Source organism: Branchiostoma floridae, chromosome 5, assembly GCF_000003815.2.
Source record: "Branchiostoma floridae strain S238N-H82 chromosome 5, Bfl_VNyyK, whole genome shotgun sequence".
Classification (NCBI taxonomy): domain Eukaryota; kingdom Metazoa; phylum Chordata; class Leptocardii; order Amphioxiformes; family Branchiostomatidae; genus Branchiostoma; species Branchiostoma floridae.
Window position 1 is genome coordinate 6,036,003 of NC_049983.1, and position 15,116 is coordinate 6,051,118.

A 15,116-nucleotide genomic window follows, 5' to 3' on the forward strand; every position below is an offset into this window, starting at 1 on the left:
ACATGGTTGGGAAGGAGACGTTCTTCAACGTCGCCCTTACTGAAGATTTCCTCCACGAAATTCTTGTTCAGTTTGGTTTCATTAACATCAACATCACACAGTTCTCAATGGCTAGGTTTGGTCTTTCAGACTTATCTGCCTTCTGTTACGTAACAGCTAAAAAGGCCTGAATTGTTGTTGTTCGAAACTATGTTCACAGCTCACACTGTAACGCGTACATGTTCGTCAAAATGGAATAGTCTCTAGGTCTAGTTTGTTTGTTTATTAGTGAAAGCTCAAATCGGCCCACAGGCCGCTTTTTAATTGAGGTCATGAGAGAAGGGGTAGGGGTCAGACAAAATATATAACAGAGGTACAATTGACATTATTTCAAGTCCTAATAAGTCTATACACATGATTTACACATACATGGCACAAAATGCTGCATGATTCGAGTCCGTTCGTTTTGGTTGTTTCTGTTACTGAGTCTCTTAAAGGAAGCCAGAGTTGGGGCTGTGCGTCCGGTCCGGTGGTAGACTGTTCCAGATGTTGGGTCCACGGTAGGCCAGGGCTCTTCTGAAGGTCCCTCGCTGGGTTTTGGGACAACTAGTTTATAGCTTGTGCTTTGTCTAATGGTTCTTGTGATCGTCTAGTTTACCAATCTCCTAGTCTCCAGGTACCAGAACGTGCTTCAAAATTGATGTAGCTTACGGGGAAATAGATAGCTAAGCTTAAGAACATTCCATGACGCACTGGTCATAAGAAAAAAAAGACTTGGCGTGTTTAGGTTAATATTACGTGCTGTATTCCGATTGGTATAGATGTCATCGCTTGCCGTTCCCCGGTCGACCAATCAGAAAACAACACGTACTATGATATCATCTACAACACAGACTATTTCAAGGGTCTAAGGTGGTTCTTAAAAACATTTTTGTGCTGTTCTTGGGGTTTATTTCATATCACAGGTGATTTTAGAAATTGTTTGGTTAATACGTTATTGTTCAAGAATGAGCAAAGGTTTTACCTGTGGCAGTTTATGCAGTTGTCATTTTTATGCTGCATTCTAACGTTACCTCCCTGAATAAAGAACCCTATCTCTACATCTTTTCTTGGCTATACAACAAGTGAAGGTTAGCCAATAGTATTCACAGTGTATACACTTTGTCTTATGGTGCAACCTACTAGCAGACCGGATATGACATCACCATCCGCACCTTTCAGGTGTTTGTCTTTACCTGGAAAAACGGGTTTTTCTTTTCAAGAAGACACGTCATTTGGAACCGAGTCGGCAGTGAGAAACAGTGTCACCATGAAGACCGCGCTGTTCCTGGCCTTCCTGGCGGGCACACTGCTGTCTACCAGCGGGGAGAGCTCCCTTGGAGCCACCCAGGCTAAACTCCGCGCCTTACGGGAACAGGTTAGCCTGCTCGGGGAGATCTTAGACCGTTCCGAGCGGGTGGTAGACATGGTGGCCCGACAAGAGGGAGGCGGTGGTGGCGACGGCGAAACCCAGGGCTACAGTGGAGAATCACCCGCAGTAATATTCGAGAAGTTCTTCTACGGCCTCATGTCTCTGATGGGGAAACTTATCAAGGGAGAAGACTACACACCGAAGCTCCTTTCCCTGTCCAAGATGTTGGAGGGTCTTCCGAAGAACTACAGTAAGGTCACGCACAAGTAAGTACCACTTTCTACTAGAGCTACAGTAGTACCATACAGCGATTAGAGTTGGATTTGTCTAACTCATAATTGGAAGTTTATGCAAAATGCTTTAAAGGACAACTCAAATCACCAAACTTACAAAAATTCTCTGAGCAATCTGACAAATTTTGGATGCCCAGTGCTCACACTTTGGTAGTGCTCAGCCTTGTGTGGATAGGAGGGTCAGGCTAAAAGTTTACCTTGAACATTTTGATTAGGCGGGTAAGAGCATTTTATTGGAATTTTGTTGTACACAATCAAGCTCTTCATTTCAATTGCTGAGTACTTAACACTTTATCTAGGAAGAAGAATTTGTTTGTGAACAAGACCTTTATTCTAGGTCACCAGGTACATAGATAAGAGTGTACACCGTACCTTATTATTACCAAATGTCAATAACCTGTTATGTAAGTCACGTCCGACAGCTTTAGACTGTCACGGTCTGAAAACTTTACTGTTTACATTCCATCTTCAACAGACCTTAAAGGGGCTTGTTGTTGAATTCTGGCTCCAAAACTGCAATTACACTGAAAAACACTGAAATTAATAAAGTCTCACTCCAGATTGAAATTCAGTTAATAGAATTTTCATCAGTCAGTGACTACATTTTGAAAGGTACCTCCAAATTTTCGATGGCTATCAGTCCACCTTGATCACGGAGTTTACCTTTCAAAATGTAGTCACTGATTGATTAAAATTCCATTAACTGTGTACATACGTGACTGATGAATCTCTTCAACGAGATTGAAATTTCATTTTCAAGATATTTGCTTCATTTTTTTAACTTTTACATTCTTAGCTTTGGTTGTACATCTACACAACAAGAACGCAAGCTGTACGAAGTCCCTTAGTTTTTGGTAGCCTACAGAAGACTTCCCAACTGGACAGAATGACCGATAACTCATTCATATTTCAAAGCGTTCTAAGGCTTATGTCACATTTCCAAACCGGGGCCCGGCCGGGCAGCTTTCGGGAGGGAAAAGAATTATATAAAAGACATCAAAATACACAAAATGTCAACATAACATTCATGGACATTATTTGTGTATGACGTGTATATTTCAAGGTGTACATTTTTATTTTTTGTTTCTTTAAATATCCCGGTCGGGCCCCGGTTTGGAAATGTGACCTAAGCTTTACAACACAACAAAGTCGCATTCATTCGTTATGAATATCTCTGTGCAGCTTGATATTTCAAATTCAAATTATGAAGTTGAAAAATGACCCCAAACAGTGCACGTGATTATAACTTTTGATGTTTTTATCCGAGTTAGATGCTACAATAAAGTATACCATTCGTCACTGCTGCTGTTCAACTACCGTCAGCAAGTTTGGAGACTGTCCTTTATTTTCAACTTGTTATATTCTGGGAATATTATAATGGAACGTATAGTCTTATGTAACGAGGATTATGTAAGAAGTGTAATTATGTAACATACAACATGTAGCCTTGTTGTTTCACGTATCTATATGTATGCATATTTGTATCAATAAAAAAAGTCAATGGACCTTAGTGTGATTCTACTGATAAAGTTGAAAGACACGTATTCCGAGAAAAAACGGGATACACGTAAAACCAGGAAACCCACAGTTCAGTGATCCGAACCTTGGCAGAAGTCAGTAAATGTAGGCCTAGGCGTCGCCTTTCTTTCAGAGTCAGCGAAGCGCAAATGCCAGACTCAAAACATCTACTCTGATCTACTGCGGATTCTTCCAATCAAGGACAGGGGTGACAAATTATAGATAAGAACTGTACCTGTTTTGTTAAATGTATCTGTTACAGATGATCAAACAAATGAATAAACAGACAAATGAAAAAATACAATCCTTCAAGGTCGTTTTTTAGTCTCTACCAGACTCCGGCCTGGCGGAATAGTAGACTTTTGGCCAACTTAGGAATAAAAGCTAGAAGAAGTTAATTGGAGTGGCTTAGGAGTGAACTGACCGGCCGGTGGATAGCTGGATAGACTGCAAAAGACTGACTGAAATCCCGTAGCAACTTATTTGTCGCTATTTGGCCAAATTATAGTTTACACTGTTTCCAATAACGTATCATCATTTTTTTTGTACAGCACGGAGCAAAAAGGGAACACTACCATCAACACGACCACCACCATAGAGAAGTCTCAGAGTGGCGGTAACAGCTACAGTTTCAGCAACGTCCAGACCAGCGTCAACGGTCCCAACCAGAAGTCTTTCTCCAGTGTGTTCCAAAAGGTCAGCATAACACATCCTCCTACGCAGGGACATCCAACGGCGAAAACACCTGTCTGGATGTACCCTGCTTTCTCAACCGTCACTCTTACCGGTAGTTCCTAACCGCCCTGCTTATGAATATTGATGACCTTACCCTTATATATGCGAACTTTTGAAAACTGAAAGGCCTACTCTCTGATTGGCTGACAGCTGGTTAGGGGGGGGGGGGGGGCGTCCTCCACAGGCACAGGAACTAAGAGTGACGGTTGAGAAAGCAGGGTACATCCAGACAGGTGGTTTCGCCGTTGGATGTCCCTGCTTAGACTGATGGCATAACAGTGTAATTTTCTCGCTCGGTGACCAGCACAATGAGTATGGTATATCTATGACCACGCCCAGAGTTAGAATATTATCATTATTTAGCTATTTTTAACTGGGGGATAACTAAATCAAGAGAGAAGGAAAACTAGGCAGGAGAAACAAAACATTTTGGCGATGCCTCAGGGCCTAGCCTGATAGTATAGTGTGTGTCCGTTTGACAAGAGTTCACAAAATTCCAGGAATCTTTCTCCAAGCATGTCAGGATTTTTGAAAAATTGAAACACAATTGCGTAAGGCAGAATTGGCGACAATGGTACGAAGATGCCACCGTAAACAGTCACAAACGTACAGCAAACGTACCGCAATCCAGTTTGGTATCCGCTTAGTTCTAACAGTCGCAAACATACCGCAAACGTACCGCAGTCCAGTAAGGTATCCGCTTTAGTTCTTTAGCATCTAGTTCTGACTGAAAGAGCATTGAGTTCTCCACTAGTAATTATGCGAAATAATTCAAAAGGGAAGTGCCCAAGTGTACTCGTAATCTCCAGGCAGATCTACCGATGGCATAAGGAGTTTAGCTGGCCAAGGAGTGTTCTGAGCTCAGAACTCCTTATAATATGCCACCGGTAGACCTACCTGGAGGTTAGCCCAATGCACTCAATTTTCTCAATTTACCCAATGTACTCACTTTCTATATGCTTACAGGTGTTTGAGAGCTTGTCTAGTTCTACCAGTGGTGACAAAACCACCGATGACAAAACCACCGATGACAACACCGCCGGTGACAACCCACCCGCCGTTAACAACCCACCCGCCGGTAACAACCCACCCGCCGATGACAACCCACCCGCCGGTAACAACCCACCCGCCGGGGACAACCCACCCGCCGGTAACAACCCACCCGCCGGGGACAACCCACCCGCCGGTAACAACCCACCCGCCGGTGACAACCCACCCGCCGGGAACAACCCACCCGCCGGTGACAACCCACCCGCCGGTGACAACCCACCCGCCGGTAACAACCCACCCGCCGGTGACAACCCACCCGCCGGGGACAACCCACCCGCCGAGAACAACCCACCCGCCGCCACTCCGACCTCGAAAGCTGCGGATGAAGGCGCTAAGTCGGCCAGACACCTCCGACTCCAAGACCTGCTGGAGATACTGCGCCAAGACAACGCTGAAGACCACAACTAGTCAGCCGTACTTGTAATATTTGTTGACGTACTTAGGCCTACGTCATAATTGGGCGGGTATACCATGGGTGGCTATGTTTAGTTAATTTCGAGGGACTATTTTGATAGTAGATATAGAATATCATCACATCTCACTGCACGTTGTCTTGGCGAGCCAATTTGTAGTCCAAACTTTTGTTGGTTTATAAGTTTCTTCTCACAAAGACATAATTATATTCAAGTACTTGAATGGATGTTGCCAATAGCAATCATGTTCTTTCCTGGGGTATTGTATTATCTGTTGACTTGAGGTTTAAATCCAGAAAGGGTCACTACTGTTTACAGATTAATCTTTTCTGAATAAAGTTGGTATATGATCGGAATAGCTGCGTGCTGCATGTGTTTGTTTGCTCGTTTGTTAGGTTGTTTGCTAGGTTGGTTGTGGCTAAAAATTCAAATCAGCCTACTGGCCGCTTTTTATTAAAGACATGAGGGAACAGGTAAGGGTCAGGCATAATATAACAAAGATAAGGTTACATGCTGAAGGACTACCTCTTTATACATATACATATGTGTGTGTATGCATGTGTATGTGTGTTTGTGTGCGTTCGTGTCTGTGTGTGTGTGCGTGCGTGGGTGCGCGCACGTCTATGTGTGTGCGTACATGTGTGTGTGTGTGTACATGTGTGTGTACATGTGTGTGCGTATGTGTGTGTGTGTGTGTGTGCACAGCTCTCACTTGGTATCGCGGTAGTGGTGGTTAACAAAAGAAAACAAATCAACAAATATTAGAGTAAACAAATGTTTGGCAACATTTACAATGTATCACCCTCGGACTATTTCATAACGATGATAACAAGTATAGCTACACATCTCAAACAATACCCCGTATCGTCGATTGAAGGCAATCAATTTATTGGCATCAATTTATTCATATCTAGACCAAATTCTCTTCACGATGAAGGAGGAAATGAAATACCACGTCTTCGACCCTAGCTCCATGCAGTTACTACGTTTTGCGCATGTGCATATATTGGAAAACAACACGCTTACGCCTCTGTCCCAGACAATTATTACTATGGTGGTAATTAATATGTGATGTCTTCGATATTCTACTGTCATATCATCAGAAGCCGTCGCGCAGAAGAAGCTGCGTTTCTAACGTACCATGGCGGCCGTCTACGAGCAAGCTCAACCGGTAACCAACCCTAGCTGTATCGTGGAAACGGACGACACAAATGGTCCTAGCGTGCGGTTCCACGTAGGGCGACTGTATGGCAGTCATCGGGTACTGAAGTCAACGAGAGAAGAGAAACAGAAGCTGGCTAGAACGCCTCTCAAAGCTGACGTTAGAACGACAGGGAAGTGTACCGTCTTGAAAAAGTCCTTTCCGGTCATTTTTGAAGATTCGTACGAGGAAGCACAACCGATACGATTGCAGTCGCGGGACGGTCTCTGTAGAGAGGCGGACGGTGTACAGAGTGTTTCAGGCCCTCCTTACCCCGACAGTGTGTATAATGAACCCCTGACGGTAGTGTCGCCCCGTACACACGGTGGTCAGGGGAACGGAAGGCCGTCCACAGTCACCCCTACTAGTGCGAGGGAAGAACGAATGAGTGATGGGAACGTTAACCAACAGCGACCAAGGAAGTCGTCTTCAGGTCAGTCAAGTCAAGCCAAGGTTTATTGCGCAGCAATTGTATCAGGTACAATGTCTGGAAAATAACATGGATTATCAACAACTACAAACTAGTTTCACGTTGTTATGGCACAGTGTATATTATGCATAACTTTATACAATGGCCTAGGTAGACAGATATATAATCAAGTACTTTGACAGGTAGACAGATATGTAGCCAGGTCATCCACTATGTATCGGGCACGGAGTTGGCAGGCGGCGCCAAGCCCTCTTTCTTTTATCTCCCCAACGAAAGTCAGTTACCCATTTCTACACCTGGGCAATGTGAGGAAAGCTGACGGAAAACATACATGCACAAAAGACATAAAAAATGGTCTTCGAAGGAAACTTATGGAATGTTGTGCTATCTTATATTTAGATACAAAAACATGTGACAGAACAAAGTAGAGTCAACTTTAAAGGCAGTTAACAAGAAAAATAGGGAGAATCAACATTTTGACGTTTGTACCCTATTTGCAGACGACGCAGAGGATGAGACAACGTTGCGTGGACGAATAATGCGTCATCTTCAGTCACGCTCCAAATTGCTCTGTGTGATGGCTACATTCGGAGTCGTGCTGCCGATCATCTTCCTGTCGTTAGGACTGGTCATCGGCATTCATATCGGCCCTCAAACGGTAGGGTTGGGTATACGTACTGATTAACACATAGATCTGTTTATTTTTTGTTTTGTTTTGTTTGTTTGATTGAAACATACTCTTTCAATGTAGCAGAAAAAAAAAAGATCACTTGATCCTCTTACAAAATCTAACCCAGGAAGAAAAAGTCTCAAATAAAATGTCCTATCAAATTTCAGCTTGAAAACTTGAACTTGAAACTTCATCTGTGTTGTTGGACGGGATGTTAAATCGTCGTCCATTGTTCATTGTACTTCATGAAAAAGAATTTCCCCGGTACAATGAACCTGTAAGAAATTCCCCGGTACAATAGATACTTTATATACTGTACATAGCGTCTGTCTTCTCTATTACGAACACTGGAAGAGTTGTTCTCAAGTTAGCTGAACTAGTCGATATCATTTTCTTGTTTTCTTATCTCCTACCTTCTAGGCTACTTCAACCGTGTTTGTTACCACCGCTACCCCGCATGCGCGAATGCTTGGACTTACAACTGGACCTATGGCCACTGTGAGGAAATTTGTTTCTTTCTTCTATTTCGCCTTAAGATAGCGAAAATTGAAGTGTCACATGATGCAATAGAAGCCAGTTAATTGCACAACGGATAACCGCACATGTCTGTATGTTAACTGCACGGAATCCCCAAATCCCAAACCGGTGCGGTCCAGCTGGATAACTTCGCATCGTTGACCATCCGGATAAATGCAGGACATACGCTTGCAAATGGTTACAATTTATCTTATAATCTGTAACAAGATTAATATCATTCAATGAACATATTGTTTACATCATACACACACCCTTTTGAATATCAAACCACCAAAAACTTTCCTTCCTTCCACCTCTCGATTCCTGCCATCCTGTATAAAACAAGAAGAAATATTGAATACTGTAAATGGATTCAATTTCGCGGTATGGCGGGAGAAAGGACTTTTCGCGGTGGTTTTAAGTTCGCGGTAGCACCATGCACTGTAATCTCTTACCGCAATAGAAAACTGTTCGCGGTGGTTTTAAGTTTAAGTAAAACGGCCACCGCGAAAACGTATGTCGATAAGCAAAAAGTGCTAATATAATCGTGATTATATATATTTGAAAGGTATTATGATATTTGCTTTGCCTCTTAAAACAACGTTCTTCAGGTTTCAACAGACCATGACGTCATTGTGACGTCGACAGTGACGTCATTGTGACGACATGACAGGTATAGTTGCCGTTTAATCTAACTTCCCGGTGGGAAGAATGAAAACAAAGATTGATGATTTTTTCATGGTTCGATTTTCATTGACGTCATGAGAGTGTATGCTTTGTGCAAATATTTATGTCATGAAACAATATTATTCGGTTGAATATAATTTCAAAGAATTTTTATCTTATTTTGAAGTCGTTGATGCCATTGGTGTCAGCAATTTAAAGTTGATTTCGCGTATATTCTTTTGACGAATGCTTGCCAAAGTTGCCAACATGAGTGTAAATCTAATTTTCCCAAATATGATTTTGCACTGGCCGCTTTGTTTTCTTCCTGGACTGACGCGGGTATATGGTGAATATTTTTAGCAATGTTGAATTATACATTCGTGTGATTGTCTGGATGTCGTCCCCTCGCCATGATTATAATTTAGAATGGGAAATGTAATATCCTGAGATTTTATTTTTGTTTGTTTGTTTTTCTCTATCGCAGCTTCCCAGGAGTACACGTGCACAAAGTAGGAGCGTAGGCAGTGTGGATTTTGAAGGTAGGATACACACCGGGCACAAAGACTAAAAAACTCTCAGAATTGGTGCACTACTGGCATAAGTGCGAGGTGAGAGGGAATAATAAACTGGATATAACGTTAATTGACTCAAATAGTAAACCTAACCAAGACTGTGCTAGCGTCACAGAAATGTTCCGGCGGGCTGCTATAAGCGAGATTTAATCAGGCTAGACATACTATGGTCTTGATTGTTTAGGATTTGATGCAAGGAAGAAATGATGTAGGTCTTGGCCCCTTGCAGCTTCTTGCTATATGATGATGTATTGATTCGATCAAGTTTCGTACCTATTTATGCTTCTTATTCACAAATGTTACCATATAGGGAATTGGCCTTTTTCTATGCACATGTCGTCAACTATATGTGAGCAATTGCAACTTTTCTTACTTTCATGTTTCTCATACATTCTAGACTGCCCATGGGGATACAAAATGTTCCGAGGTATCTGCTACAAGGCGTATAACTACACAGCAAGTTACCAGCGTTCTCTCTTCTTCTGCTCGCGCGAGGCCGGCGGCACCCTCGCCATGCCCTGCGATCGGGCGACCAACGACTTTCTGGTACGACTGAAGAATTCGGTCGACTGGAGAGCTCGGTTTCGATTCGGTCTGCACGACATGGCATTTGAAAACGACTGGCGATGGGTAGACGACAGCAGGCTGGATCGCAGGAAGTTCAGCGACTGGGGGCCGGGTGAACCAAACGACTATCTGCAGGGAGCTGAAGAAGACTGTGTTGAGTACTTTGAAGCATCGCGCTACTTGAGCAAATGGAACGACGCTCCGTGCTCTCTTAAGCGTAAATTCATCTGCCAGGTAGCACCGGCAGGGTGGTCCAACGACTTTCATTGGCGTTGAGAATGAAAAAAAGGTTGACGTTTAGAAAATGCTGTACTACGTATATAATGGTATCATGGTTTCAGCACACTATGTTTACGGTAGAAATTAATGGGAAAGTACGAATCTGGGAAGTGACTTGAAAAGACTATTTGAAGTAATTGACAAAAAAAAAACTGTAACAGTGTGTACAAACTAGTACTGCATAGTCTAGTCCTATGCAAAAGCATTAGACTAGAGTTCCTCCCTGGAAAGACAGGTCGACCGGTCCCTTAAGGTGTTGCCAAAAACGAATTGCCTTGGAAATCCATGCATGGAATTTTTCAAATGTTGACAACTCAATCGAAGTAAACTACACTAACGGCTCTGCCCCAAAGGCGCGTCGCCAAAAATACAGGCGAGTCTGTTACGAGTATTTATTTTCACTCCGCGTACCGTAGGTACGCTTCGAGTGAAAATATTGTTTTCATACGGTTTCTTCTTTCTTTCTTTCTTTCTTTCTCCTGTCGCGACCTTTAAAGTGATTCCTCTCCGTCGTTCCTGGACCAAATGGCCTGAAATTTGGCACAAGGGTACAGTGGGCCAATACCCAGACCCGTTTTTCTCATTTTCTTGATAGATACCTTTACAATGATTTTAGGGATGTTTTAAGGTCGTTTTCTGGCCCGGCTGTATATTCATGTCTCCCGTGCCCAGGTATTACGTCCAGATGACTTGAAAGTTGGAATGATACTGCGTGAGATACTTATTAAAAGGACCCCGGTACTATTTTTGGCCAATCGTCACTTCAAAATCATTTAAAAGCCAATTTGGCGGGGTATCTACGCATATTTTCACCGAGCTCGCGTTTCGCGCGTGTAACCATATATGGTCACGTTTGCACGTGCGTCCGTTGCACCATATATGGTTATGGACGTTTCCGCGCGTGACGTAAGCTGTTTACCTGCAGCTGTGCATTGTGGCTAATTGAATTTAGAAGGGAACCAATATGCGCCCGACACTTAGCGGAAGCGATGACCTGATTGGTCAGCTCGGGTACAGCCAATGAGGAAGGGGTTTTCAACTTAGCGGCTGGGAGTACATATATGTCGCCGAGAAGAAGTCCGTTAAAAGTAAGTGAAAAATTGTACTGTTTATCTTAAAATTGGCAACAATACACAAACGCAGTAACAAATTTGTGTAACTTGTCGTCGTTATTGTGTAGTTTTTGTTTGATTTACCCACGTTTAGAGTGTCTGGATAAGCGATACCGTAGCGTCAGAATGCCGCGGTAAGTGGGAGCGCATGCATGGAATATTGTTGCGCTTTGCAGTGACTGATGAGACAGTACTAGTATTGTATCATCAAGCTTTATTGACACGACAAAAAGTACAGTCAATTTTGTATGGCCAACTTTAAACTGCAACGAAAAAAGAAAGAATACATAGTATATCTTACAATTCTACTAATTAAACATTATGATATGATTCTACTAATTATCGGTGAAAAGTGTACAGTAGTTCTCTTCCATAGTAACGTTATATGATAGTACAGATTTTCAAGGGCAAATCTACTAGTACAAACGTTACACTATGTTGTGAATTGTCCATTCAGGTTGGTTGTACAAGAATATATGTAATCAGGTGTGGCTTTTTTTCTAATCAACAAACAAAAAGGATCTTCCTTTTACTCTTGGTGGCAGTACATGAAATTACACAAAGGAAATACTAATTATTGTATTCTATTCTATTTTCTACTGGAGGAAGAGGATACACCACCAGGACTGTTGTGCAGACAGGTGGGGTTGTGCCTTGATAGAGGGTGTCAATTTGACAGTGCTAAATTCATTATTGGTCGGGTGCTCGAACTCAACTAATGCCACAAAGTCTGGCCTGTCAGAGAACACAATAGTCAACTGGCTACAAAGGTGGCATCAACAGACACCAAGGAGAGGATAGCAAAGTCACGTACAAGAAGCGTTACTGTGACAGAAACACCAGCTTTATGTATGATTAGGCTATTTGGGACAATATTGTAACTATTAAACTAAGTGACAATTAGAGATATTATTATACCAACCATGAGTTCAAACATTGTATTTCCTGACAGACATGAATAAGTTTTTATGACTTTTCAGACACCACGTCATGGTATATGCTGTGTAATTTAGTAATGCACTGTACTACAAACAGTTAATCAGAATAATTAGATAATCATAAACTGATTAGTTTATGTGGAAAATAAATGGACGTCAAGTTTATAACAGACGTATAATAACTGCAATTGCTGCATCCTTTTTTCAGACAAAAAGCATGCAAAACATTGAGATATGCAAAACAGACTCCGTGCAAACATACAGTCGCTAATTAGCTTTGTTCATCAATATAATGTATTAGCTGATTAACTCTAAGTATAAAAACAGAATGCGATCCTTTTTGTCTGAATACAATGTGCATACATTTATATGTATTTGTAATGATAATGTAATTGCAGAGCAGCCATGATATCCAATTGGATTTTTTTTTAAATTGCACTTCGCTAAAAACGGCTAATAAGCATATCTTGGTAAAGAGTTAAAAGTGTAGTGCAGTTTGTTTGGAGAGGTACCGGTCTGCTTGTATGAAGATTAGTTATGCTTGTGACAACCTTGAATAAGTGCAGTAATTGCCCTTGCCTTGTGTAAAAAAGCAGGAAAACTTTAATCATAACCACGCTATTGTCTGCTGTGGGTACGTAATACCAACGTTTAGGGTCACATAACGTGTTGCATCTGTAGAAAATTTCCGTTTGTGACATAATTTTTTTTTCTTGAAGTAAAACGGTGCTTGCTTTGTTAATGTGTGAAACATTAGCATGCTGTGTGCGTGTTGTAATAAAGAAATAAAAGTTTGATTACCGTACAGTACTCACATTGGATTTTTCAAGTTCAATTTTGGAAAAGTCCATTTTTGCATAAAGGGGAGAGCGGAGTGAAAATAGCTGAATTTGCTCCTAAGCAAATACCGGCCTTTCTAGTTAGAAGCTTGTATTTGGCTGTGGAAAAAGTGGAATGATTCGAATGTAAATTTATAAGTTTCCACTAGGCGTTGATAACTGAGCGACCAAATTGGGTTTTTGTGACCCATCAAATGTATCACTCAACAGACAACAAAACACACAGAACGTAAAATGTTCTTTATGGATGAAATCCGTTGATGAATCTTTCAAGTCTTTTATCGCTTATGATCAGTGGTATTCAATAGGTTTGTCCACGGGCTTTGGATTATGAACTAGAACTGTGTTTCTTACTAAAATTTCTGTCAAAAGAACAACCTGTTGAAGTTATGTTTTAGAACTGGACTATTTTAACATTTTATGTGATTTTGTCAGATTTAGATGTTGTCAAATGATTTCCTTGGATTTGACTAAAATGTCATGAGGAACACTACACTGTTACATTGTAAATTAGGAAACTCGTTTGCGAACAGTTCTGCAGGAATTTTGATTTTAATGTCTTTATACTTTCTATACCATATGTTTTCCTTTGTATACATATTATTGTAATTGTAATTGTGAAAGACTGTGTATCTTTAAAATACAATAACAAGAAAAGATGGTCGATTTGGCCACCCCCAACATCTTTGGATACAAAGGATATTAACAGTTCACCCAGTGCTTAAGAAATAGTAAACACCCTCCAGATTAATTTTGGACTTCCAGACAGGCATTAGTCATTTGAAAAATGATTAACCAAATGAATTAAGATTTAAAATTATGGTATATTAAAAGGTAATTAATATGTAGATTGGAATTAGATGTCTCTAGAAACAAAGCCAATTCTGGAGAATTCTGGGAACCTGAGCCAGAATTCTGGCCTAGAGATAGAATTCTCCAGAATTCTGGGAACATAAGTCAGAATTCTCCAGAAGCTTTGTTCCTGGAGACATCTAATTGGAATCTACATATTCATTACCTTTTAAAAGACCATAGTTGCAAATCTTAATTCATTTGGTAATCGTTTTTCAAATGATTAAGGTTTGTCCGGAATTAATCTGGAAGTCCAAAATTAACCTGGAGGGTGTTAGTAGCAAGTAAAGAGTCAAACACAAAAAGCAATGAAAGACAGTTGTAAGTTGTAACCAATCTATTGGTTAATGGACCTGCATTTGCATCCTGGTACAAATATATACTACATAACGTTATAACAAATATGCAACAACTGGGTGTCATATAATACATACAAAAATAATACTCGGGTGCAAAACAGACAAGTACAACAAAAGCACGTAGGTTTTGAACATATATGTACAGGGAAGTAGTCATTGAAGGAATGTTCAGAAAAAGAATTTAGTACTTGAAGCTTATTCTACCTACCACCAAGTAAAGCCTCAGTAGAGTTTGACATCTCATATATATCAATACTTGTCAGATTCAACCTTCTCAATGCTGTTTAATCATATTTCAAACACAAAATATGGCGACAAAAGGCTTCTTTAGCGGGGACAAGGATGTTTTGTTTTGTTTAAAAACATCAAACAATGTAGTAGTAAGTAGTAGCGGTTCTACTACGAGTAGTAATATCAAACTACGAGATTCTTTCTCCGCATATTCTTGAATACAGTCCATCCAAGTTCCTACAATCACTTAGTCCACAATTAACAGCATATACTTCAATATGTACACCATAGTACATTTTGTATAACATCCCTTCACTTACATGTACTTTTAAAGCTACCAGCATATTGACAAGGCTAAGTGCTTGTCATCTTTGTTACGGGGACACACTTCCTTAACGTTATACCTGTGCTACTGTTTCTTCACTAATACAGTAAGTCATTGGCACACCTTGAGTTAGAATGTATTAAATACCAATTGTCTTTAA

General features: G+C 41.0%; 1 protein-coding gene across 1 annotated transcript; it reads left to right on the forward strand.

Moving 5' to 3' along the window:
* Positions 1 to 236: 236 nt before the first annotated feature.
* On the forward strand, positions 237 to 5,755 carry LOC118415380 (regulator of G-protein signaling 3-like). Its single transcript, XM_035819944.1, has 3 exons — positions 237 to 1,656; positions 3,753 to 3,897; positions 4,903 to 5,755. Exons 1-3 carry the CDS (start codon positions 1,148 to 1,150, stop codon positions 5,392 to 5,394), a joined length of 1,146 nt encoding a protein of 381 aa, XP_035675837.1. The 5' UTR covers positions 237 to 1,147; the 3' UTR covers positions 5,395 to 5,755.
* Positions 5,756 to 15,116: the final 9,361 nt, after the last annotated feature.